Source organism: Acomys minous (genome assembly GCF_964271855.1).
Source record: "Acomys minous genome assembly, chromosome: 15".
Lineage (NCBI taxonomy): Eukaryota > Metazoa > Chordata > Mammalia > Rodentia > Muridae > Acomys > Acomys minous.
Window position 1 is genome coordinate 101,777,876 of NC_140497.1, and position 24,516 is coordinate 101,802,391.

Consider the following 24,516-nt stretch of genomic DNA (forward strand, 5'->3'; position numbering starts at 1 on the left):
GTTCCTTCTGCCCGGGCGCGGTTGGCTACTTTCCGGGAGGAGCGCGCGCCTGCGCCGGCGTCGAGCTCGCGCACGCGCACCTGTGCCGGCGTCGGGCTCGCGCACGCGCACCGCAGCGGCGGCGGCGGCGGCGGTTCCTGTCCAGGGGGCTGAGAGCGGCGGTCGGCTTTGAGGCGAGCGGCTGCGCGGAGGGGCGCGGCGGAGGCGGCGGCGGCAGCTACATAGCGCTCAGAGCCGGCGGCCCGGCTCTGCTTTCGGAGGCCGGTTCGGAGCCCGCCCGGCTCGCGGGGCGGCGGCGGCGGCAGCGGCAGCGGCAGCTCCGAGTTACGGCCTAGGCCTAGGCGAAGCCTCGGGCTCGAGTGCGGCGAAGGCGCGGGCGGAAGGCGCGGCCCGGGCGGCAGGATGAGCGTGGAGGCGTACGGCCCCAGCTCGCAGACGCTCACCTTCTTGGACACTGAGGAGGCCGAGCTGCTCGGCGCTGACACCCAGGGCTCGGAGTTCGAGTTCACCGACTTCACCCTCCCCAGCCAGACGCAGACACCCCCCGGCGGCCCCGGCGGCGCGGGAGGCCCTAGCGGAGCGGTCGCAGGCGGCGCGGTCGGACAGCTCGACGCGCAAGTGAGCTGAGCGGCGCATGGCGGCGCCGGAAGCCGGGCGGGCGGGCGGGCGGGAGCGGGAGCTGCGGCGCCAGGTCCCGGTTAAACAGCCCCGGGTCCCTGTGAACCTGCGCCAGGTCCTAGTTAGACAGCGCTGGCTCCTGCTAGGTGCCCTAGGTCCACTTAGCGAGCGGGGGCCCTGCTTCCTACCCTGGCTCCTCTGTTGAGCAGCCCCAGATGCCCACCCTGCCTTCCTGTTTAACTGCCCAGATACTCACCCCCTGCCTTGGGTCTCTGTTACCTGTCCTAGGTCTCACCTACCCCTCTCCTGGTTCCTGCTTACTTGCTTTACCCCAGATCTCTGTTTTCACTCCTGAGCTACCTGTCCCGACTACCTGTCCCAGGTGTACCTGCCACAGTCACAGGCCCCTGCCTCAGGTCGTTGCTTCTCCGGTCCAGTTACCTACCATCTCCTCTTGCCTCCTGCACCTAGTCTCTGCCCCCTGCCCTGTTTCCTCCACCCAGCCAGGCTGGGCAGTGACCTGCAGAAGTGTCCTTCCTCCCGTGTCATAGGATCTGCTCCAGCTCAAGGCTCAAGTCAGAGCTGCTCTCACTCCCCTTCTGGGTGTGTCTAAGGTGACCTGTCCACTGTTGCTATCCTCTGGACCCAAAGCGCCTTCCGGGAGTCACCTCGTTAGCCAGTCCAGCCACCCCATCCTACCCTCTTGCCTTTTCCATCCACCACCCTTCCAGGCAGCTTTGGGGGGGCGGTCCCTAGAGCAGAGCCAGGGCCTTGGCGCCTCCGGGGGAAGCAGCACACTTGGTGGCTGGTCCCGGCCGCTGGAGAGGTGGCTGCCGGTTTGTTTTTCCTTCTGAGTTGCCTGTTGTTGAAACTGGTATTATGTAACTCCTAAGCTCTGCTTGGAAAAGTTGGTTTGAGTTTTGCTCCTTAGAGGCAATGAGACCGTGGGCATCGCAGGGGTGACTGTGCCCCTGAGAGGGGATTTTGTTTTGAATTACAGGCGGCATAGGCATTTCAGCTTGGGCTGGGGACCTGTCACTACCTCTGCGTCAGATGGCTCTCACTGTCTGTGGCTGGCTTGGTGTTGGGCACTTCTCGGCTTTGTTTTCCTGTGTTCTCAGGGAGGAGATGTGGGCTGGAGCCACAGGTGGCCTTGCAGTGCAGCGGTGGTGTGCTTAGGGCTTGGGAACCAGCATCAGTCCTCACCAGTGATCTCAGACCTTGTTGGGGAGAGCCTTCTAGTTGGCTGGTTGAGTCATGCCTGTGGGTAGACCACCCACTTGGGCTCCTTTTCAGCCCTAATAGAAGGAGAGGGCTGACTCAGCCCTGCTGCGTGCGGAACAGGCACAGGTGTGCCTTGCCTTGTTTCTGGCTGTTTACCTTTGGTGTAAGGAGGTGGGGAGAGGGCAGGCGCCTGGAGGAGTGAGGTTAGTTTCTCCACTGAGTGGACCTTCCTTCCTTTTGGCCTCGTCCACCTGGAGACTGTCCACTGCGCAGCAGGCTGGGACAGCCCAGCTGGGAGACAGAAGTGGAAAGGCACTGCCTCATTTCTAGGTCTTTAGCTCTAGCTGATGTGCAAAGCAGATGACTTGTGTGTGCTCACATGGGTGTGCCCTACTCAGCCACTTGAAATAATAGATTGAGCCATGAGCTGCCGCCCACCTGTGGCCTCTCATCACTTTGGTGTCTGGAAAGGGAGGGAGAGCCTTCCATCCTGTGCTAGGAGGACCTGCATCTGTGGGCAGGAAGGGAACAAAATTGGAAAGTGGAGAACGTCCCTCCTTGCAGCCAGGGGCCTCAGCCATCAGAAACATGGATTTTCTTTACCCTTTCGAAATGGATGTGTCACACACAGCCCTTGGTCAGGGGCTGCTAGACGGCTGGACCTCACCCAGCTTTATTGAAACAGGGTCATGGGGCCTGCACTTAGCCCTGGGAAGCTGACAGCACGGTGGCCTTTAGTGTTGGGCCACCATCACTAACACCAAGTGGCTGACTGTCTTAGCATCCTAAGTCTCTGCACTTCAGCTTCTTTGGCCACCACTGGTCCTGTGGCCTTGGATGTGGCTGTCGCAGGCCCTGCCTGGGCAGGATAGGTGGCATGTGTGCTTGTCCTCTGTCCGTCATGTTTGGGGTCTTTCCTTTGGAGTGCAGACACTCAGCAGCTGGCTATTCACCAGCTCTGTGCCTGGCTCCTCACCGGCTGTCATGGCCTCAGTGCATCCTGTGCAGGCACGTGTTGCGGTGTCCTTTTTGTGACTGAGTGACAACTGCACTGTACTGAGCCGACCTGCTGACTCTGCTGTGGGTCAGCGCTTGTGGGAGATGTTCCTAGGGGAAGGGCTTGTCCTGGAGCCCCACTGGTTGGGGACTGCAGGGCTGTTGTCCAGTGTGAGGCTCTGGATGCTGACTCAGTGGGGATGTGACCCTGAGGTCTAGAAGTAGAGGGCTGTTGGTCAGTGGCAGAGAGCTACCGTTTTCTGTGTGGAAGGCCCTAGTGTTCACCAGACTCCTGCAAGTCCAGGTGGGGAGTGTTGTCACTGCCTGCAGAGTCCCTGAGATAGGACAGGCTTCTTTTTTCTGGTTTTTCGCCCTTCCAGGTCCTTATTTTCTCTGAGGACTGAAAGGTAACTTCAGGTGTCATTTACATGCTGGCTTGTGGGAGAAACCCGTGGTCTGCTCAGCTCCTGAGTGCTGCTATCACCTTTCTAACAGTGAAATCGGTGGAAACAGGACCTACTAGTGGAGACGGAGCAGTGCAGGGCCAGGGCTGTGGGCCCCATCAGGATAAGGGAGGGCAAGTGGGCCTGGCTTGTCCTTGTTGTGATGTGAGGAGCCTTTAGCCTTCCAGCACCACTGAAAACCCTAGGAGACAGGTGCCATTGTTTGCCCACACTGGTGACTGGGGGGATTTTAATGGCTTTGGGTACCACCTGGGACTCTGATGTGCTGCTGTGGTGACCCAGCATGACGTAAATGTCTTGTCCTCACAGGGCTAGACTGAGGGTGATAACGTGCAGAGAAAAGTGGCCTACAGACCACTGGCTCATCATCCTCAGCTGTCCTCAAATAGGATTTGTCCTGGGAGGGACACCAGTGTCTGGGGACAGTTCTGCTCAGACTCTAGGGACCTGTGCACCTCCTGCAGCCCTAGTCACAAGCCTCCCTTGCTTGTCTGTCCTCTCTCGGGGAGCTACTTCGTAGTTCACGGTGGCTCCTTAGCCTGATGAGCCATACCACACCTGCTCCTGTCAGAGCTGAAGACTGTTTGGCCACCTGCACTGTCCCATTGGGGGTATGTGGAGACCTGTCCTCAGTTAAAATGCTGTGTGACTCTGAGTGCAGCTCTGCAGGGTGCATGGCTTTGAAGCCGGTAATACATAGCCTCTTTACCCAGCTCTCTCTGCCAGGGGAGAAGTGAGCAATCCAAGATAGCCTTTCATGCCCTGAGAGGCCTCCTCACTGCTGAATATCACAGCAGCAGTTGTAAACTTTCACAGAGTCCAGCAGCCACTGTGGCTCTCCTGTGGTGCGCTTCTCTTGGAAGTGCCTGCACCATGATGCCTACTGCCCAGTGGTCACACACGAGGCACATGGGGACCTTGAGGCCCTCATTATGCCTCTGGCTAGGACTGGCATCTACCTCTGCACCCTCAGGTGTGCCTCTGTTTCCCACGTGACCTCCTGGCAGCCTGTGGCCTGGCTTCTACCCTCAGCCCAACAGCACCTTTTTTCCTCCTGCATGCAGGACTGGTAGAGGAAGGCCTGGCCAGCTGCTCCTGGTGACCGCTCTGGGAAGGTGGCAATCAGGGTGGCCTTTGGGAGCACTGACCTCTTGGTTGGGTGGGTGAGAGCATAGCCTGGAGGTGGCTGGAGCTGCCCTGGGCTGAAGGGCCTTAGGCAGGGCTAAGAGGAGAACTAGCGGAGGGTGGCGCTGTGTGATTGTGGTGGAGCCATAGGTGAGGCAGCGGCTCCCGTGGCGGTGCTGTCCATGTGCCTCTGGACATGTGTGAGCTGCCTGTGAGTCAGCCCTCTCACTTCAGTGGTTGCTGAGCAGCCAGGCCCTCAGCCCCTGCCCCGCCCCTCTGGTCTACTGAGGGAAGAGGCTTCTGGAGCCACAGGTGTCGATTGGTGGCCCACAACTTCAATAGTTTGGTGGTCACTGAGGTGGGATGTTTTATGGCTGGGGCAGTCTGTCTGCTCCAGTTCCATACAACCTTGACCTGGGTGGGGAGCGTGCCTGCCGCACTGCTGCTTCCTTGGGACTCTAGGGTGTTGCACTGTGGAGATGTGGCTCCTTCTGGCTTTGGTGGGCCTGGCCATGCACACTCAGGTCATCTGCACTTGACACTTTCTGCTACCTGTTTGGTTTCCCAACTTTCTGTGTCTGTGAGGGGCCAGGGTGAGCTTGTACCACACAGAGCAAAGGTCAAAGGCCACAGGGTGGAGAGAGGAGGGCTTCGTGATGAGCTGGACCCGGTGACGTCACTTCTTTGCGGGTCAAAATGGTTACGGCTCAGCTTGGGTTTAAAACTAAAGCTAAGGAAGTCAGGAGCAGCCCTGCTCCCCTGTGGCTGGGAAGGCCAGCTGAAGAGCTGTGGCTGTTCTTTGGATTGGGGTAGGGGATAACTCCGTTTCTTTGTAGCCGACTACCCCAGGCTACGCAGCTCCCACTCACTTCTTGCTTAGGGGCTGGGAGAACAAAAGATGATTCACTGTGCATCCCAGTGTTTGTGTTTTGGAGAGCAGACATGGGTTTGGCTAAGATCTTGGGGCCTTCTGAGTGGCAGACTCTTCAGAGGTGCATCTCCTACAAGGAGCAGGCCAAACTAATGGCCCCTGGGGCCAGACCGGATCCAAGGCGGCCCTGGCAGGTACTGTGCACCTCGAGTGGCATTTAGCCAGCCTAGCTGAGGAAGAGGGCAGTACGTGTCAACCAAGATCCTGGGGCACCAGCCAGCAGACTAAGCTGTGTGGTGTCCGGGAGCCCTGGAGTATACCTCTGGTCTGAGGTCACAGCAGCACACAGTGGAGACTAAGACTGTTACGGGTTCTGAGTTCTTGTGTCTTGTAGGGATCCGTCTCCAGGCAAGTGACCCTTGTGGGCTTTGATTTCACTTGACAGCTTCAGGGTAGGTCTGATGTTACCCGGTTAGAGCAGACTCCCTCCTGAGTGCGGCCTGAGAGTTGGCTGGGACTGTGGCCTGACAGCATGCTTTTCAGTCTGATGAGATGGGAACTGGCTTGGACCTCCCTAGGGGGCAAGGGCTTGCAGCCCTGTGCTGGCCATGACGGTGGTGTCGATACAACCTTACTGTGTCATCTGCTGTGGGCTCTGGCCCTGTTGTGTGCCAGGTGCTGTCCCTTGATCTTAGCTCATCTTGTTACCCACCTGGGACCTAATGTGCCCCTGAGAGTGTGAGGTGCTTGCGCTTAACAGTCACCATATGGTAGAGGTAGCCCAGCTGCAGTTGGTGACATGGCCAATCCATTGTCATGCTGTGCAGCACGGCCTGGGAGCTTCTTTGCAGTCTGTCCGCCTCTGTGGGGCACTGGAGAGCCCTCCTTGTATTTATCTTGTGTTTACCTTGCCTTGTCTCTCAGGGTCACCAGGCCTCCTGTCCCTCAGGAACATGCATGAGGAGCAGTGCTGTTAGGACCTTGCTGCCCTGGTGGTGCTGTACCAGCCTCACAGCTCAACGGCTCCCACACAGAGGAGAGCTCCCTCCTTTTTATTTGTGAGATAGGATTTCCTGGCTAACCTGTGTAGCTCTGGTAGATGAAGCTGGCCAGGGAATCTGTGTAACCAGCCTGGGCTTGGACTCTTAAGAGATCTGCTTTTCTCTGCCTCCTACCCCACTACGATTGGCTCAGAAAGGCTGTTTCATGACCTGAGTCTGTGGCTGGTGTGTAGTTGAGCGGGTGTGCCCACCAGACTTCTTAGGGCTCCATCCAGCACCGCTGGGACAGTAAGAGCTGCCTCCCAGCCCTGGTGACGCCTTTCCAGAAGTCCATAGACAGCTTCCTGTCAGGACTGAGTCAGGGACACCACTGCCCCTCCTTCTTGGTCCTGCTCTGTTCACAGTAGTGACCATCCCTCAAAATCCCAGGCACCATGTGGGGGGCGGGGGTGGGAGGAGGCTCACAGATGCATGGGAAGGGGCACAGTGTGGCCAACGGCACATGAGCAGGCATCAGCTGCACAGTCCCTGGGATGGTGGCTCGGGACCACCCTAGGACTCCACCTCAGCCCCGTTTGCACGTCTAGAGGATTCCTGTTCATGGCAGAGACAGGCAGAAATTGGAGCTCTTGTGCCTGTGGGGGAATGGAAAATGCTGTGGCCTGAGACGTGATGTGTGTGGGCAGCAGAGCTGACATTGACAGCCTCCCAGCTCCACTCCTGTTAAGGACCACCCGCCGGGGCCTGCCCCATTAGAGTTCAGGTTCCAGGCAGGCTCTGCACTCTCGCTGGCCTCTTCTGTGTGTCATCCCATGCACCCCACAAAGTGCTAAGGTGGGCGTTCCTGCTGAAGAGTGGGAGCAAACCTGTCGCCTGCCTGTGCCTCAGCATGAGCAGCAGGCCTCCTGGAGCCTAGTGCGGCTCCGGCTCACTGTGCCCTTAAGCAGTGTTGCTAATGCCGGGACCTCCGAGGCAGGTGACAGTGAGCTTTATGAGGTTGCATCCAGCAAGGCTAGGTTTTCAGTAAAGTAAGGATTCTTAGCTAGTAACCTCTCAGGCAGGCGGGCCCGTCAAGCTCTGTAGTGTCCACCTACAGGCGCTCCCTAGTATCACTACACACAGGAAGTCCAGAATGGTTGTGCCCTTGGTCAGAAAGGAGTGTTGAGTGTCTATTGTGGGGCAGGCATGTCACAGGGTGAGAAGGAAGGCCATTGACATGCTCACTTAAAAGCAGCTGGGGGACTGGAGAGATGACTCAGTGGTTCTGCTCTGCCAGAGGTCCTGAGTTCAATTCCTAGCAACAACATCGTGGCTCACAACCATCTATAATTTGATCTGATGCCCTCTTCTAGTATGCAGGTGTACATGCAGGCAGAGCACTCATACATGATTGATGATTGATAGATAGATAGATAAAATAAATCTTAAAAAAAAAAAAGCATGTCTATAATCCTAGCACTTGGGAGGCAGAGACAGGTGGGTCACTGTGAGTTCAAGTCCAGGACAGCCAAGGCTACACAGAGAAGCCCTCTCTTGGAATTTAAAAAAAAAAAAAAAAAAGGTAACTCGATTCAGCCCAGCATAGACCTTGTAGTAATCCTCCTGCCTCCACTACCTGGCTTGGCTCTGTGCCTTTTGTCACAGTTTTAAAGGGATCTTTTGTAATGACACAATTCTATGGTCCAGAATTTGAGGCCAGGGCTAGAGAGAGCACTGGTAGAGCTCCCGCCTGGTACATGTGAGGTGCCCTGGCTCTGGCCCAAGTTACTTCCTTGTCTGACAAAGAGTTTAGACAGCGGAGCATACTACCGCTCGCTCGCCTCCAGAATCAGTGAAGACATGGAGTGACAGTAGCCTGGCTGAGCACACCCTGACAGGCACCCCAGTCATAGGGTGTACCTTGGAATGGCCCCAAGGGTGCTGCCTCTCATGGGTTCCCCCTTTCTAAATGGGAAATGCCTGCATGCAGCTTGCAAGGCTCAGATCCCCAAGTATAAGCTGCAAGGTGGCAAAAGCTTGGGCCCGGGTGCTGAGCTCACCGGAGTTGGTCAGAGGTGGCTGCTCTCTCTTGTCCCAGGGAGTCCTGGTGCTTAGTGCACAGGGTGTTTGCTACTTCTGGGCCTTAGTGGCTAAGTGCTGGGGGAAGCTGAGCTAGTGCTCTAGAGTGAGGTTCCTGGGTGCTGGTGGAGCTGAGCCCCCTCAGGCCAGCCAAGGCATCATGGTCTGGGTGGTGGGATTTTGGTGTAGACATTCTGTGCTATGACTCTGAGCCCCTCCCTAGCCATAAGGTACAGTGTAGACCGTAGCTGCCCAGCTTTGGCCTTAGCCTCAGAGCCTCCATGGCAGTGGGCCTCATGCTTCTGTCACATGGCTGTCCCTAGGGTGTGGGTTTGTAACAGTGCACACTGACTGTGGGGACAGTTTTGCTTGGCTGAGAGCTCCATGGGCAGATTGAGTGGGACCCCACGATGCCAACTCTGACCTTGGACTCCCGGCTCAGTGGAGGAGCACGAGGTTCAGAGGCATAAACCGCAGGAGCGGGGCTGCTGGGCGCCTGCAGTAGCCTGCCCTGGTGACACTGCTCTTCTGTAGGTTGGACCAGAGGGCATCTTGCAAAATGGGGCTGTGGATGACAGCGTGGCCAAGACCAGCCAGCTGCTGGCTGAGCTGAACTTTGAGGAAGATGAAGAGGACACATACTACACCAAGGACCTCCCAGTGCATGCCTGCAGGTAGGCTGCAGGACACGGGGGCCAAGAGGTGGCTGGCTCCAGAGTCCCTGCTGCTTTTTCAGGACCCTGGGCGCAGTACCTAACACCCCAAGTTCATGCAGCTCTGTGGGTTTTGCACCAGCCCAGCTCCTTAGTTGTTAGGAACTAGAGCAGCCATAGCCGCTCACACTCCAAGGGACTCTGAAGAGCCCTACTGAAAGGTGGGGTTTGCATCCTGACTCATTAGGGACGAGGGTTAAAGAGCTGGAATGTCAGCCAGGCATGTGGCACACACCTTTAATCCCAGCACTCTGGAGGCAGAGCAGGCAAATCTCTTGTGAGTTCAAGGCCAGCCTGGTCTACAGAGTGAGCCCAGGACAGCCAGGGCTACACAGAGAAACCCTGTCTAGAAAAACCAAAAAAAGAAAGACAAGAGCTAGAATGTACTTGCTGTGGACACCCAGATCAGCTAGCTTTGCCCCCACGCTGAGGCCATGGCTGGTGCCTTCACTGAGGCCTTTGCAGCTGCCTGCTGCCCTCTCCTCCCCCCAACCCGTCACCTTCCATTAGCACGGCTCTCTCCTGACTGACAACTGCTTTTGGGGGTAAAACAGCTTTCCAGAGCCTCAGGCTGAACAGGGAGGCCCTAGTCCTTGCTGGCAGGGTAGACTAGGAAACCCAGCGAGAGCGTGATCTGGTTTGATGCTTCCTGCCCCAGCCTGCCTAGTGCACAGCAGAGCTGTGAAGGACCCATGGTTTAGGTGCTGAGGCGTCCTTAGCTAGCTTCACTGTGTCTTCTGGAGTCAGGTGCTCCCCGACCTGCAGGCTGGAGGGGAGAGGCCTTGCACCTCTGTTGCCTTGGCATCTGCATGGCCCTCACCCTGCTGGTGATGTTTGTGGAGGTGACTTGCTGGGGTTGAGTTTGTGTTTACTGGGAACTAGAGGCTCCGTAACAGGAAGGGACTTGGCACTGCTCAGCCCAGCCCAGAGGCTGCAGGCCAGTGCTGATGACTCGGTGTGTGAACTTTTCCAGTTACTGTGGAATCCATGATCCCGCCTGCGTGGTTTACTGCAATACCAGCAAGAAGTGGTTCTGCAACGGCCGAGGAAATACTTCTGGCAGGTAGCTAACAGCCACGCATGTGTTTAATCAGTGACGCTCGGGCTGCCGGGAGTGACGGGCTTTGGAGCGGAGCTGGAATGAAATGGCGCTGGTGAACCTGGGCCCCCCCTGCCTAGTGTAACTTGAAACAGATGGTGGCGTGTGAACGCCTCGGCATGTTTACCCTTGATTGATTCTCTGGCTCCCTCATTATGCGAGGAGTTTGGCTTAGTTCCGTTCTGAGTCTGCTGCTGCGCCTGTCTCTCATGAGGTGAGGCTGGCCCTCGCTCCTGGAGGCCGAAGGCATGCAGAGGGGCAGCTCATTGATCGTCTCTGGGGTAACCGGTTCCAGATCCCAAGCCACTAGGAAGAACCAGAATACTCACTATCTGAGCACTGCTGCTGAGCCCCAGCTTCATGCTGGTTTTCGGGTCCTCCCACTGCTGGAGAGAAATAGCTGAGCCTGCTGTGCCTGCGCCCCACTGCCAGCAGGGTATGCTCTGTTTCTGGGGACATTTTGTAGAAAGAATGCCACAAAAACCTGTAGGTGCCAGATATACGGTGAAGCAGGAGTTAACATCTTTAAATGGTCTTAAAAATCAGCCATGCATGGTGGCGCGCACCGCCTTTAATCCCAGCACTCCAGAGGCGGAGGCAGGCTAATCTCTGAGTTTGGGACCAGCCTGGAGTACATAGTAAGTCCAGGACAGCCAAGGTCGTTACACAGAGAAACCCTGTTTCAAAAAACAAAACAACAACAAAAAACCTAAAAAGGTCCCAACTTTCTGTGCCTGTGAGGGGCCAGGGTGAGCTTGTACCACACAGACGAAGACATCCCATTCTCAGAAGGTTCTGGGTAATTTAGGTGTAGTATTACTTTTTTTGGCATCAGCTCAGTAGTCAGGAGAAAAGCCTGTCAGCCTATCCTAAATTGGGGTGGGAGAAAGTTGGCCATTGGAGCAAGGTATCCAGTGGCCACTGTTTAGGGGGAATCAGGCCTGCAAAGCCAAGAGTGGCTGGGTGGCTGCCAGGGGGCTCTGGGGAAGGTTGTCATAGGATTATATAAGAAGACAGTTGTCCCCTGTGATAGTCAAGAGCTGGCAGAGCCCATGGGCCCTTCAGGATAAGGTGGCAGTTTGTTGTGGGCTACCATTGAGGTAGGCAGCGGGGACGGGATGCGGGCTGTGGTCCTCAGGGCAGCTGTTAGCTGCAGAAACCAGGGGGTGACGTGCTTCTGTGGTAGACATGGGAGACGGAGCTGTGCTGGGTCAGCTGCCAGAGAGTTAGCACCGTGAGCTGGGGCTGAAGAAAGTGGCTCAGGGCTTGTGAGCCAGCAAGCAGTTTCCTGCAGGCAGATGGGGTGGGGCAGGGCTGTGACTCCAGGGGTGCAGGGGCATGAGGTGTGACCGATACACCTTTGCCAACGGGCCACGAGAACAGTACTAGAGCATCACAGGAGGTTCCAGAACTGGAAATGCTGAAAATCCAGGCTTGAGTGTTAACTGCTGATGGTTTCCCGGTCTCAGCCACATTGTGAATCACCTCGTGAGGGCAAAATGCAAGGAAGTGACGCTGCACAAGGACGGGCCACTGGGCGAGACCGTGCTGGAGTGCTACAACTGTGGGTGCCGCAACGTCTTCCTCCTGGGCTTCATCCCTGCGAAGGCTGACTCGGTGGTGGTGCTGCTGTGCAGGTGAGAGCTGCCTGAAACCGGGCAGGGGCTGCTGGGGCCCAAGAGCTTCTTCTTTGTGTATTCTGGTCAAATTAGAAAATGCAGTCTGGCATGGTGTGGCGATGCACACGTTTAACCCCAGCACTGGAGAGGCAGAGGCAGAAGGATCTCTTGAGTTCACGGTCAGCCTGGTCTACACAGTGAGACCCTGTCTCCAAAAACCGAGAAAAGGAAGGAAGTGTGCTGTCAGCCGAGGCCAGAGCTGAAGCGTGTGGAGGGTGCTGGCTGCTGGCCAGTTAGAGGCCTAGGCCTGGTCCCAACACCCTCTCCTGCCCACACCTCACAGGCAGCCCTGTGCTAGCCAGAGCAGCCTGAAGGACATCAACTGGGACAGCTCACAGTGGCAGCCCCTCATCCAGGACCGGTGCTTCCTGTCATGGCTGGTCAAGATTCCATCTGAGCAGGAGCAGCTGCGGGCGCGGCAGATCACGGCACAGCAGATCAACAAGCTGGAGGAGCTGTGGAAGGTGGGCGCCTAGACACAGGGTGCACAGCCGGCGTGACAGTGCGGCCTCTGGGGGCTGGGGGAAGGACATGGCCCCGGGCCTCTTCAGCGGCTGGTGGATCTTTGTTTGCTTGCTGAGGGGCCCAGGGGACCTAGTGGATGGCCTGAGTAGCTGGGTTAGGCTGTGATGAGACCCCTGCTCCTGAGATGAGAGCTCCTGTCCTGTCCTAAAGGGTAAGTCAGGGCTCCAGGTCAGGTGGGGCTAGCTTCGGGCTCTGACCTTGTTCTCCGAGTCTGGCTAGGCAAGCCAGTTCCGCTGGGCAAGTAGCAGGTGGCAAAACGTTCTAAGCCTTTCCAGCTTAGTCTCTTTGCACTTGGATGGTCAGGTTCCAGTTACCTCAGTGTGCCCAGGTTCTGTCCTGCCTGCCATAGTGAGGCTGGCTGAGGGCGCTGGGTCCAGGGGAGGCACGTTGATGCAGGGCACAGGAGATGGACCTGGCTTACTGGGACTCTGGTGGCTGAGTCTGGGGTTCTTAGTTGTGAGCCTGAGTGTTGTGCTGGGCCCCAGGGGGTACTGTTCGCTGGCTTTCTTGGGGTCAGATACTGTTGGACATGGCCATCAGGATAGTAGCCCACAGCACAGTGGCCACTCTCCACCCATGAGGGTTTGTGTTCTTCTGAGCTCTTGATCCCTGGCTGTGGGGTTAAGCACATGAAACACAGCGCTGTTCTCTGCCGTAGGAAAACCCTTCAGCCACCCTCGAGGACCTAGAGAAGCCAGGAGTGGATGAGGAGCCGCAGCACGTGCTCCTGCGCTATGAGGATGCTTACCAGTACCAGAACATCTTTGGGCCGCTGGTCAAGCTGGAGGCTGACTATGACAAGAAGCTGAAGGAGTCACAGGTGACGTGGCACAAGTCAGGCCGGGCCTCTAGCAAAGTGTCTCTCGCGGCAAGGTCTCTTCGAGGGCTTGAGCCTGTATGGAACCAGGCGTGCAGGCGACATCAGGCCAGGTTCACAGCTTTGTCTGCAGCTCCCAAGAATGTTTCTGGGAGGTGGGGCCTGTGCCACTGATCCCCCGAGTGCCTTCTCTCCCCACAGAGCTTGTCCGTGAGGGATCTCCTGAGGCTCTCTGCAAAGCTTGCTGCTGGGACTGGCTTGGCAGCGGGTGTTGGGGGTCCTGATTGCTTCTTTCCCAGGCGTTGGAGTTCCTGGCTGTGGGTGCTGTGCCCTGCACCCCAAAGGCAGCACAGCACAGGCATGGCCTTTGTAGAGGCCCTGGCCTGTGGGGAGCCTGGCCCTCCAGTGGGTGGCGGGCTAACCGGGCCCCTGTTTCTCGTGTGTTCAGACTCAAGATAACATCACGGTCAGGTGGGACCTGGGCCTTAACAAGAAGAGAATCGCCTTCTTCACTTTGCCCAAGACTGACTCTGGTAATGAGGATTTAGTCATAATTTGGTTAAGAGGTGATTTTAAGTTTTAAAATATTTGTGACCATAAGTAGCATAAAATTCCTAGTCCCCTGTATCATGTCCTTCTGTGAACTCTGCATGGTGGAGGCCGCGGCCCCCTTGAAAGCACTAACTCTTTTGCTTCTTCCTGCAAGATATGCGGCTCATGCAGGGGGATGAGATCTGTCTGCGGTACAAAGGGGACCTGGCCCCCCTCTGGAAGGGCATTGGCCACGTCATCAAGGTCCCCGACAGTATCCTTTGCCACGTGTGCTGCGGGGATGGGCACCGGGCTGTCTGTAGGGCCGTAACTATTCGTATACACTCCTTCCTCTGTCTTCCCTCTGTATGTGGCACAGACAAGGAGTTACCACATACACCTTGCCTAGTGGCTGCCCCACTACTCATGCTGTGTGTGTGCACACGCGCACGTGTGGGCACTCGTGCCTGTGGTTTGACTACAGCAGTTCCCTTGGCTGATAACCAAGAGGATCTAGCTGGTCTAGTGATTGAGGCCAGGGACCCTGTAGAAGGTGACTTGAGCAGGAAGCAAACTTAACTCATGGCCAGATTATGGCGATGAGATTGCCATCGAGCTCCGCAGCAGCGTGGGGGCCCCCGTGGAAGTGACCCACAACTTCCAGGTGGACTTTGTGTGGAAGTCGACCTCCTTTGATAGGTTTGTCTGCCTGCCGATGGCCAGGGTGCCAGGGCCATGCCCTTGGGGGCCACCTCACCTCTAGTGCCTGTGGCCCACGTGGCTTCTGTGCTGGCTCTCTTTGCAGGATGCAGAGTGCGCTGAAGACCTTTGCTGTGGACGAGACCTCTGTGTCAGGGTACATCTACCACAAGCTGCTGGGCCATGAGGTGGAGGATGTGGTCATCAAGTGCCAGCTGCCCAAGCGCTTCACGGCTCAGGGGCTCCCTGACCTCAACCACTCTCAGGTGCCATTGCGCCCCTAGAGGCAGGGCCTGTGGGGGACTGTCGCCGTCACAGCCCTGCTGATGCTCTGTCCTTGCAGGTGTATGCTGTGAAGACCGTGCTGCAGCGACCACTCAGCCTCATCCAGGGCCCTCCAGGCACGGGCAAGACTGTCACGTCAGCCACTATTGTGTACCACCTTGCTCGGCAGGGCAATGGGTAGGTGCTCAACAGCAACAGCCTTGTGGGTGGGGGGGCGCAGTGTCCTCTGTGGTCCGTTTCAGCTCTGCCAAAGCCACATGGAAAACGCATGCAGTGTCACAATACAGGCACCTTGTATGTCCCACAACCCACACATTAATGAGAGGGTGGGGACGGCACTCAACTGATAGCGGCTGGGTGACCGGAAGTTTTGCTTGTTCTACTTGGGCATGTCTGCACCTGCCAGTCACAGCTGTGCAGCTTTCCCATGGGCCATTGCTGAGCCCTGGGTGATACTGACAGCCATTCCACTCTCTGTAGGCCTGTGCTTGTCTGTGCCCCAAGTAACATCGCCGTCGACCAGCTCACAGAGAAGATCCACCAGACAGGGCTGAAGGTGGTACGCCTCTGCGCCAAGAGCCGCGAGGCCATTGACTCCCCAGTGTCCTTCCTGGCCCTGCACAACCAGATCAGGAACATGGACAGGTGAGTGTCTCCAGCTTAGGGCTCCGTACAGGCTGCACCTGCTGCTGGCACTGACACCCACCGTGTGTTCTGCAGCATGCCCGAGCTGCAGAAGCTGCAGCAGCTGAAGGATGAGACGGGCGAGCTGTCATCTGCAGACGAGAAGCGGTACCGGGCGCTCAAGCGCACTGCTGAGAGAGAACTGCTCATGGTGAGCCAGCACGTGGCCTGAGAGACTTGTCCAAGTCAGAAGCCTGGTAGCTTCTTGAAAGTGTCTGTGCCTTTGCGTTTGAGAGCTTGGAGGCCCTGATCTGTGCCCATAGTCAGGGACACAGCTGCCACTCCCTGTCAGCTTCCAGGCTTTTAACAAACCAGTCCACCAAACTGGAGCCTCAGCCTTGGGGTACCCGCAGCTTAGCACTGCCTGGGGACTGTTGGCAGGCACAAGACACAGCTGTGTCTGCTGGGGAGTGGGCTCCAGCAGGCCCGCCCGCCTTGAACATTGATGCTTATGGTGGCCTGTGATGTTCATGCTTGGGCTGGGGGAGGATTGGCTTATAAACTTGCTAGGGAGCTGCATGTGCAGCATGGCGAGGCCTGTCACAACAACTTGTACATGTGCACGCTTCACACACACAGAATTGCTGGGCAGGCCTAGAGCAGGGTTTCTGGGCCGTCGAGGTGGACTGCACATGCGCCCTGACGCCTGTGCCTTCCCTAGAATGCAGACGTCATCTGCTGCACGTGTGTGGGCGCTGGTGACCCGAGGCTGGCCAAGATGCAGTTCCGCTCCATCCTCATTGACGAGAGCACCCAGGCCACTGAGCCTGAGTGCATGGTGCCTGTGGTCCTCGGGGCCAAGCAGGTGGGTACCTACGTGGCCCCTGGTGACCCCTCTTGCATTGGTGCTGCGTGACACCCAGCAACAGGTCCACTGCCACTGCCTCCTGGTGTGTGGGCACCGTGTACATGGAGCAGCTATCTCCCTGACCGATGCAGGCTTGCTTTTGGGTGGTGGCGGTGAACCCCTGTCCCTCTTGAGACACTTAGGCTGCCTGGGGCCTGAGGTGTTGACTTGAGGGATTTCTTGCTGCAGCTGATCCTCGTGGGTGACCATTGCCAGCTGGGTCCAGTGGTGATGTGCAAGAAGGCAGCCAAGGCTGGCCTGTCACAGTCGCTCTTCGAGCGCTTGGTGGTGCTGGGCATCCGGCCCATCCGCCTGCAGGTGCAGTACCGCATGCACCCGGCTCTCAGCGCCTTCCCCTCCAACATCTTCTACGAGGGCTCATTGCAGAACGGTGTCACTGCAGGTAACCATTAGACCCTCCCCACGGCACAGTGCTGCCGAGGCCACGTGCTCTGGAGTGTGTGGTGGCTCCTTGTGGCCGTACAGAGCTGGTCTGTAAGTGGCCATCTTCCTGGGAATTCCGAGGTAGCCGTGCCTTTCACCATGGCCAGGACACGCGCTGGCTCCACCCCCTTGGCCGTTGCATTGTGGCAGGTGCTGAGCTAAGTGCCTCACAGAGGCCCTGGACAGTCCCAGGCAGGTGGGTTGTGCGAGCCTGTCTCCTGAGGTCAGCAGCGGGGGACGGCTCTGAACAGGGAGGCTTAGAGCACAAGGCCAGCTTTGCGTGTGGTTCTGGCCCTCTTCTGAGACTGTGATGGTGACCCCTTCAGGATCTTTGTCCATTGGGATCATTGTCCGTTGGGAGGACCTAGGGTGCCTAGGGAGCAGACAGAGCGGCCTGTGGAGGCCACTGCCTGCAGCTTGCTATGGTGTCAAATGGGCCATAGTTACACAGAAAAGCCTGGAACTGTCACACACCCCTTCCAAGCCCTTGCTCCCTGGAATCTACTTTCCTCGTGGCTCTAACCTGTCACAGGAGGCACATGCAGAAACCAACTAGGCCCACCTGTCCTCCATGGAGCCTGAGAGTGAAGTGGTGGGATTTGGCCACAGGGAAAAAGAGGTTGCAGGGTAACTCGTTCTGCAGCATAAAGTTATTTTTCAGCCGGGTGTGGTGGCCCACGCCTTTAATCCCAGCACTCGGGAGGCAGAGGCAGGTGGATCGCTGTGAGTTCGAGACCAGCCTGGTCTACAAAGTGAGTCTAGGACAGCCAAGGCTACATCGAGAAGCCCTGTCTCGAAAAACCCAAAAAAAAGTTTTTTCATAAAAATGTAACAGCTGGACCTGATGGCTCCCAACTTTAATCCCAGCTCTCAGAAAGCAGAGAGGCAGGGTGTCTGCAAGGTCAGGGCCAGCCAAGGCTGTGCCGCTCAAACAAGCAAGCACAGCTTCAGCCCAGCGGCTTTATTTCTCAGTGAGTCTGTGTGGATTTTTTTTTTTTTTTTAATTATACAGTGCTCTGCCTGCATGTATACCTGCAGGCCAGAAGAGGGCATTAGATCACATTATAGATGGTTGTGAGCCACCATGTGCTTGCTGGGAATTGAACTCATAACCTCTGGAAGAGCAGCTAGTGTAACTCTGAGCCATCTCTCCGGCCCCCATCTGTGTGGATTTGAATGTCTGCGTTTGACGAACTGTGACAGGGAAAGGGCCTGCTCAGAGCTGTGCCTCTGGCCTGGCGTGTGGATCCTGGCGACCATAAGTGGGGACACCGCCACTCTGCCGGCCAGGTCCAAGCTGAGCCTGCTCTGCCTTGTGTGGCTGCTAGGCTGTGAGGGCTCCTGGGCATTTCCTGTTCCCCGACGTTGTTGCTCTCTGCTCAGTCGTCCTTGTGTCCCCAAGTAGGCAGTAGTGTTTGGGACAGTGCTGGCCCGCCTCTCCTGCTGCCCTGTTCCTTCACAGGCCCATGTGGCTGAGGTGCCTGTAGCACAGGGCCTTGAGGCCCTCGGTGTGGGTGCACTTGGAGCCCCTGGGCTTCTCAGCACTCACGCCTCTGTCTCTCCCTGACACAGCTGATCGTGTCAAGAAGGGCTTTGACTTCCAGTGGCCACAGCCTGACAAGCCCATGTTCTTCTACGTGACACAGGGCCAGGAGGAGATTGCCAGCTCCGGGACGTCCTACCTCAACAGGTATGCAGCGGCGTGTGCCTGGCATGGAGCCACTTTCTCACCCTTGCTCTCAGACCCAAGAACACAGATCTTATCCCGTGGGTCCTTCTGCTTGTTACAGCACGTGAGGGGCAAGGCGCCGGCTGTTGTTTCTCCTGGGGCCTCAGTAGAGGGTATGGTGGGCGACTGTTGTGTGGCCTCCAGAGACCCCTTGACTGCTGTCAGGATCTATCAGGCTGGGGACCTGTGAGGAGCCCGTCCCTGACAGCCAAATGTTCCTAGGACGGAGGCAGCCAACGTGGAGAAGATAACTACGAAGCTGCTGAAGGCAGGTGCGAAGCCCGACCAGATTGGCATCATCACGCCCTACGAGGGTCAGCGCTCCTACCTGGTGCAGTACATGCAGTTCAGTGGCTCCCTGCACACCAAGCTCTACCAGGTACCCTCAAGCCCGGCTTCTTGCCCTTTCAGAAGGTGCACTGAGGAGTGCCTGTCAGAGTGCCCTGAGGGCCAAGGCTGGGTGCAGCCTTCCTCATGACCTGGGACCCACATGGTGGAAGAAGACGACTGACTGACCTGCACGCTGTGGGATATATGCAAAGGCACACAGCAAATACATCAATACATTTTAAAATGCACCCTGCAGTGTGTGAGCAGTTAGGAGCGAGCACATGGCCACCCACTGCCAGCATCACAAGCTAGGCTGCCTGCACACAGGTCAGCGCCTTCAGCCAAGTGCCACAGAATGTCTTCCAGAACATGCTGGAGAAAGTGTGGTGGTGTGCCTTGAATGTCAGTGCTCTGGTGGCACAGTCAGGTGGATCTCGGAGTGTTAGGTCAGCCTTGCCTGAGAGCTTCAAGACGGCCAGGGCTATGCAGTAAGACTCTGTCATAGGAAGAGCAGTCCAGGGTTAAAGTGAGGGCAGGGCAGCTGGGGACACCTGGGGGACGTGGTACTTACAGTCTCGCGGAAACTTAGCACATTGTGCTGGGCATGTGACAGATGCAGAGTTTGGGCTGGTTTTGCGTTGGGGTTATACCGTGCACCACCCTCTTGTGTTTCTCTGGGATGGGCCCTTGGGATCCATCCCTGGGGACTTGTAGCATCTGCCTGTCCTGTACTCTACGATGCAGCTCCTGCCTGTGCGGCTGAAGAGACAGGAGAGCAAGGGGCGGGGGTGGGCCTGACAGGACACTGTCTCCTTCAGGAAGTGGAGATCGCCAGTGTGGACGCCTTCCAGGGCCGGGAGAAGGACTTCATCATCCTGTCCTGCGTGCGTGCCAACGAGCACCAGGGTATCGGCTTCCTCAATGACCCCCGGCGTCTCAATGTGGCTCTCACCAGAGCGAGGTAGGCACTGCCCATGGCTGCTAAGCACCAAACAGCCCCGCGGCTGGGCTCACCATTGACTCCAGCAGTCGGGAGGCAGAGAAGCAGGGCGTCTCTTGAGTTCTGGTTTAGCCTGGTCTATAGGACAGCCAGGGCTGTTACACAGAGAAACCCTGTCTCAAAACCCACCCCCTAAGAAAGAACACCCCCCACCCGCCATTCTCCCCAGGTCTGTCTTGTGACTGTGCTCCGGCATTTTGGCCTCCTCACTACCCTGCTGTCAGCTACTGACCCTATAGGTCGCAGACTGAGCCTACTGCAGCCATTTGCTGCAGAGCTGCAAGTCACACCTGGGGTGCCACTGCTTCCTTCTCTGCTTGGGTCATGGCTGGTTTCGGTTCCTTTTGAAGGTGCCACCTCGTGTGTTGGCCAGTGTTTGCTCCTTGGCACCAACCCTAGAATCTGAGGTCAAGTAGGTGTGGCCATGGGCTCTCAGCGTGTTGGCTGTCCCACAGATACGGCGTCATCATTGTGGGTAACCCAAAGGCACTGTCAAAGCAGCCTCTGTGGAACCACCTGCTGAGCTACTACAAGGAGCAGAAGGCGCTGGTGGAAGGGCCGCTCAACAACCTGCGTGAGAGCCTCATGCAGTTCAGCAAGCCCCGGAAGCTCGTCAACACCGTCAACCCGGTGGGCCTGGGACCTGGGGAAGCTGGGAGCTCCCAGCCTCTGTTGCTGTTGACTGACACATTCCTCACTCTTTTGCCACCCTGCAGGGGGCCCGCTTCATGACTACAGCCATGTATGATGCCCGTGAGGCCATCATCCCCGGATCTGTCTACGACCGCAGCAGCCAGGGTGAGCCTTCCTGGCAAACACCATGTGTTTACCTTCCCAGGTCCCAGGTCCCTGGACCTGTCACCTGATGGGTGGCCTCCGTCTGCAGCTTGCCCAGTGGGTCTCTGGCTTCTCCAACCAGGCCCCCAAGGGCTGCTCTGGCCTCTGTTAATGGTTTGTACTATAGTCCGTCGATACTACTGTGTCCACCTGTCTGCACAGGCTGCCCAGTGTTGTTGCCCTGTATCCTGAGGCAAACCCATGACCCCTGCAACCAGTCTGGCCTCTGCTTTCTGGAAGCTTCCGAGTTGCTTAGAGAGCTCCATCATGGGCAGAGTCTCGCCCCTCTGTCAATTCCTGACCTTTCCTAGCACCCTGCGTAGCAAACACCCTTGCTGCCCTCCGCTTGCTTGTTTGTCCGCTGGCCCAGCAGCCAGTGTCACTGGGGCTGTTCCTGACTTGGGTGTTTTGCAGGCCGGCCCTCGAACATGTACTTCCAGACCCACGACCAGATCGGCATGATCAGCGCGGGCCCCAGCCACGTGGCGGCCATGAACATCCCCATCCCCTTCAACTTGGTCATGCCTCCCATGCCTCCGCCTGGGTACTTCGGACAGGCCAACGGGCCGGCTGCCGGTAAGGGGCTTTGCTGTCACACCCTGGCTCCTCGTCGGAACTGCCAGCTTACACAGAGATTGCCATCCTTCACCGCTGTCTTTCAGGCCGGGGCACCCCAAAAAGCAAGACTGGCCGTGGGGGCCGCCAGAAGAACCGCTTCGGGCTTCCTGGGCCCAGCCAGGCCACCCTCCCCAACAGCCAGGCCAGCCAGGACGTGGCCTCCCAGCCCTTTTCCCAGGGCGCCCTCACGCAGGGCTATGTGTCCATGAGCCAGCCCTCCCAGATGAGCCAGCCCGGGCTCTCCCAGCCAGAACTGTCTCAGGTGCGCCCTCCCCAGCATACCGCAGAGAAGGGAAGGGGGCACACACTATCGCATATGCTGCCCTCCTGAAGGGTGTGAGTGACCCTGCTGGACTGGGCCGGTCACCCTGCCACCAAGGCTACATACAGTATGGGGTGTCTTCCCGTAGTCTGGGCTCTGAGGACTGGGAGGGCTGTGGGCTGCTGGGTGTCTTGGCCTCGCTCACTCTGGCTTTGTCTTTCAGGACAGCTACCTCGGTGATGAGTTTAAATCACAGATTGACGTGGCACTCTCACAAGACTCCACGTACCAGGGAGAGCGGGCGTACCAGCACGGCGGGGTCACCGGGCTGTCCCAGTACTAGAAGGCAAGTGCCCTAGTAGCTCACACCAGTGCAGACAGGGCCTTTCTAGCCACATTGGGTGAGTAGATGTGGGGTACTCCTCAGCTGGCCCTGACACCTCTTGCCCTGTCCCTGATTACAGGTGGCGGCGGAAGAGCTAAGCTATGTGGCTTAGTCTATCAGCATCTTATTCTGGGTAATAAAAAATAAAAATAAATGGATACCTGTTTTCCACTGCTAAAACTGAAGCACCACTGTGTGAGCAGCCGAGGAGAGGAGAAGAGAGGAGCGAGAGCGAGCGGAGAGCGGCCAGGGAGGACGACGGATCGGAGCGCCGAGGAGCGGGCGCCCCCTGCGGGCGGCGAGAGGAGAGAGGCCCGCACCGCTGCGAGGCCGGCCCGGCGCCGCGCCCACCAGAGGGAGAGGCCTCGCCAGGACCGGCCCGCTGTTCTTTTTCTTTGTTTCTCGTGATTGAGGGGCTACGTTTTAGCAGGACGAACTTTGCGTTTCTGTGCCCAAGCGGGCGGCCAGGAGCGTCAGCGCACGCGGTCCCAGCGCTAAGGGGTTTCATTTAAAGAAATACGGTGTTTGGGGTTTTTCTGTTTTTTTGTTTTGTTTTGTTTTTCAAAGATTCTTTAAAAGGAGTATGGGAAGTACTTGGATGAGTACTAAGACCCGAGTGGTGGATCTGGGAGATGTGAGAAGCTTCCAGAGAGGCAGCGCTGAGAAGCCCGAGCCCCGCAGCCTGGGATCACCGCCTGCACCGCAGCCGGAGGATTTGTTTTTGAGTTTGAGCTTCAGAGGCCGCAGCAGGCGAACTCGTGAGCGTGACCAATGCGTGACGGCCCGCGGGTTCTTCCCCATCGTGGGTGGAGGCCTCATTGCTGGGCGCCCTGCCCCGGCCCCCCAACCCCCGCGGCAGCCACCCAACCCCTACCCAGGCACACCTGCGCCAACGCAATGGAACTTAATTTTTGGTCAAATTTGTTTTAAGCTTTTTGTCACCAATAAAACATGAACAAACGGTCCTTGCTTTCGCGTGGGGCTGTCCCTGTAAGGGTGTCCTGGGTGGTCAGCGGCAGCCACATTCATCCACCACCATGTCCTCGTAGTGGCGCAGCACCACGTTGTCACTGTTGTCGAAGAAGAGCACGGAGATGGGCGACAGGCGCGCGGGCACACAGCAGGGCAGGCCTGCGCCCGGGGTGGGAGCAGCCGCGTGCATGAGCGCGCGCAGCACGGCGTGGTTGAGCGCAGGCGGCCCGCCCGGTCCCCGCAGCGCGTCAGGCAGTGCGCACGTGCCCTGGCAGAAGTTGGCCAGGAAGCCACGCGGTGCTATCACCCAGCGGTGCCAGCCCACCTCACGGAAGCTCACATGCAACCGTCGGGTGCGACACGCGCCCCCAGCTCCTCCCGCCCCTGGCTCCGTGTGGCGCCGCAACCGCGGCGGGGGACACAGACGCTGATCCAGCGTCACCAGTAGGAGTGAGGCCTCAGCCAGGTGCGCGCAGGCGGCGGCGGCCCCCGGGTGCAGTGACAGTGCCAGGCGCAGGGTACGCGGCACCGACGCGTTGGCCGCCACTACAGTCCCCAGTAGGTCGACACGCAGTGGCAGCCCGGGTGGTGCCGGCACGCGCAGCAGCTCGGGCCCGGCACGCTCGTCCTCGGCCCACAGCGCCACACTTAGCTCCCACCCTCGCGTGTCCTCGCTCTCAGCCTCCAGCCGCAGCCGCAACTCCAGGCGCAAGCGTGTAGGCTGCTCTGCGGGCTCCACGCTGGACAGGTCGAAGGCGACAGTCCACTCGGGGCACAGCCCCGAGGTCCTGGCGGGCTCTGGGGACCTGGAGAACAGACCTGGAGGTGCGAGGAGAAAGACATGGCGCGATGTCCCAGCAAATGGCCTGGGCAGAGAGCGCCAGGAGCATCGCTGACTGATGGATGGGGTGGGGGCAGGGCGCCCGCTTCAAGGAAGGGACACTGCAGGGCGCCAAGCCCCCATCTGTAGACCATGGGCAGAAGGGGACGGGCCAGTCAGCACCTGGGGGCCCAGGAAAGTGACCTGGAGGAAGGCATCAAAGGATGTGAGGGGGTGGGGTGGGGGCAGGGCTTAGATCGGGGCCTGGGAAGTCCCAGCATTTATCTTTGCATTCAGAGGACTTAAAACAAAAGAAAAACAAGATCCCAGCTTGCTAGCAGGCTGGACGGGGCGCGCGGAGGGCCCCTCACCCTCATGGGCCCTTGTCCCACCACAAACCCCCACTCACCGCTGTCCGAGATGTGGCGCACTATGTTTCCGGCGACCCCCAGTTCCTCCACGTGGCATGGTCGCAGAGGGTGCCCCACTCTGGCCTCCTGGGGGTCGCGGCGGCGGAACAGGCGCCACATGACAGGAGGGACAGGTCGGAGCGTAGGGACGCCCCCAGGCGCTTCCTGCAGCCCGAGAACCCGGAGCAGGGCGGCGGCGGGGCCCGAGGATGCTGGCCCCCGGGCCAGGGGCGTCGAGGGCAGCAGGAGAAGCAGAAAGAGGAGGTGGCCACTGGAGCGGCGGCGGACAGAGAGCATTTTCCTTCAAGGCGGTGTCCGAGAGAGTCAGCGGGGACACTGCGTCCGGGACCACTGGGCTAGTGGCCGTAGGTCCGAGGGTCTCTGAGGTCCTGGAGGGGGCGTGTCCGGACCCCACTGAGCGGGAGGGCAGGACTGGGCGACAGTCCCAAGGTGGGTGGTCAAGAGCTGACCTG

General features: G+C 58.2%; 2 protein-coding genes across 3 annotated transcripts; one reads left to right on the forward strand and one right to left on the reverse strand.

Annotated features, from left to right (window-relative positions):
• The first annotated feature begins 81 nt into the window (after window positions 1-81).
• UPF1 (UPF1 RNA helicase and ATPase) lies at window positions 82-22,804 on the forward strand. 2 transcript variants are annotated; one of them, XM_084759125.1, is made up of 24 exons: window positions 82-618; window positions 8,892-9,031; window positions 10,044-10,133; window positions 11,639-11,806; window positions 12,132-12,312; window positions 13,032-13,193; window positions 13,639-13,756; window positions 13,897-13,995; window positions 14,312-14,420; window positions 14,527-14,686; window positions 14,764-14,882; window positions 15,186-15,350; window positions 15,426-15,540; window positions 16,051-16,194; window positions 16,426-16,639; window positions 18,253-18,370; window positions 18,632-18,788; window positions 19,558-19,700; window positions 20,195-20,369; window positions 20,456-20,537; window positions 20,991-21,152; window positions 21,239-21,456; window positions 21,680-21,802; window positions 21,921-22,804. In XM_084759125.1, exons 1-23 carry the CDS (start codon window positions 403-405, stop codon window positions 21,797-21,799), a joined length of 3,375 nt encoding a protein of 1,124 aa, XP_084615251.1. In that variant the 5' UTR covers window positions 82-402; the 3' UTR covers window positions 21,800-21,802; window positions 21,921-22,804. The 2 variants fall into 2 exon arrangements, with proteins under 2 accessions (XP_084615251.1, XP_084615252.1); XM_084759126.1 differs by having other exon boundaries at window positions 83-618; window positions 13,639-13,723.
• Window positions 22,746-24,340, reverse strand: GDF1 (growth differentiation factor 1; the record flags this gene model as incomplete). The annotated part of the gene is made up of 2 exons (XM_084759202.1): window positions 22,746-23,632; window positions 24,043-24,340. 2 exons carry the CDS (start codon window positions 24,338-24,340, stop codon window positions 22,851-22,853), a joined length of 1,080 nt encoding a protein of 359 aa, XP_084615328.1. The 3' UTR covers window positions 22,746-22,850.
• Between the last annotated feature and the right edge of the window lie 176 nt (window positions 24,341-24,516).

Bases quoted from the DNA above. Each gene is read 5' to 3' on its own strand.
- UPF1 (XM_084759125.1), top strand. From the start codon at position 403: ATGAGCGTGGAGGCGTACGGCCCCAGCTCGCAGACGCTCACCTTCTTG. The intron at 9,032-10,043 runs GTAGGCTGCAGG...GAACTTTTCCAG, and splicing joins CTCCCAGTGCATGCCTGCAG to TTACTGTGGAATCCATGATC. The intron at 14,687-14,763 runs GTGCCATTGCGC...CTGTCCTTGCAG, and splicing joins CTGACCTCAACCACTCTCAG to GTGTATGCTGTGAAGACCGT.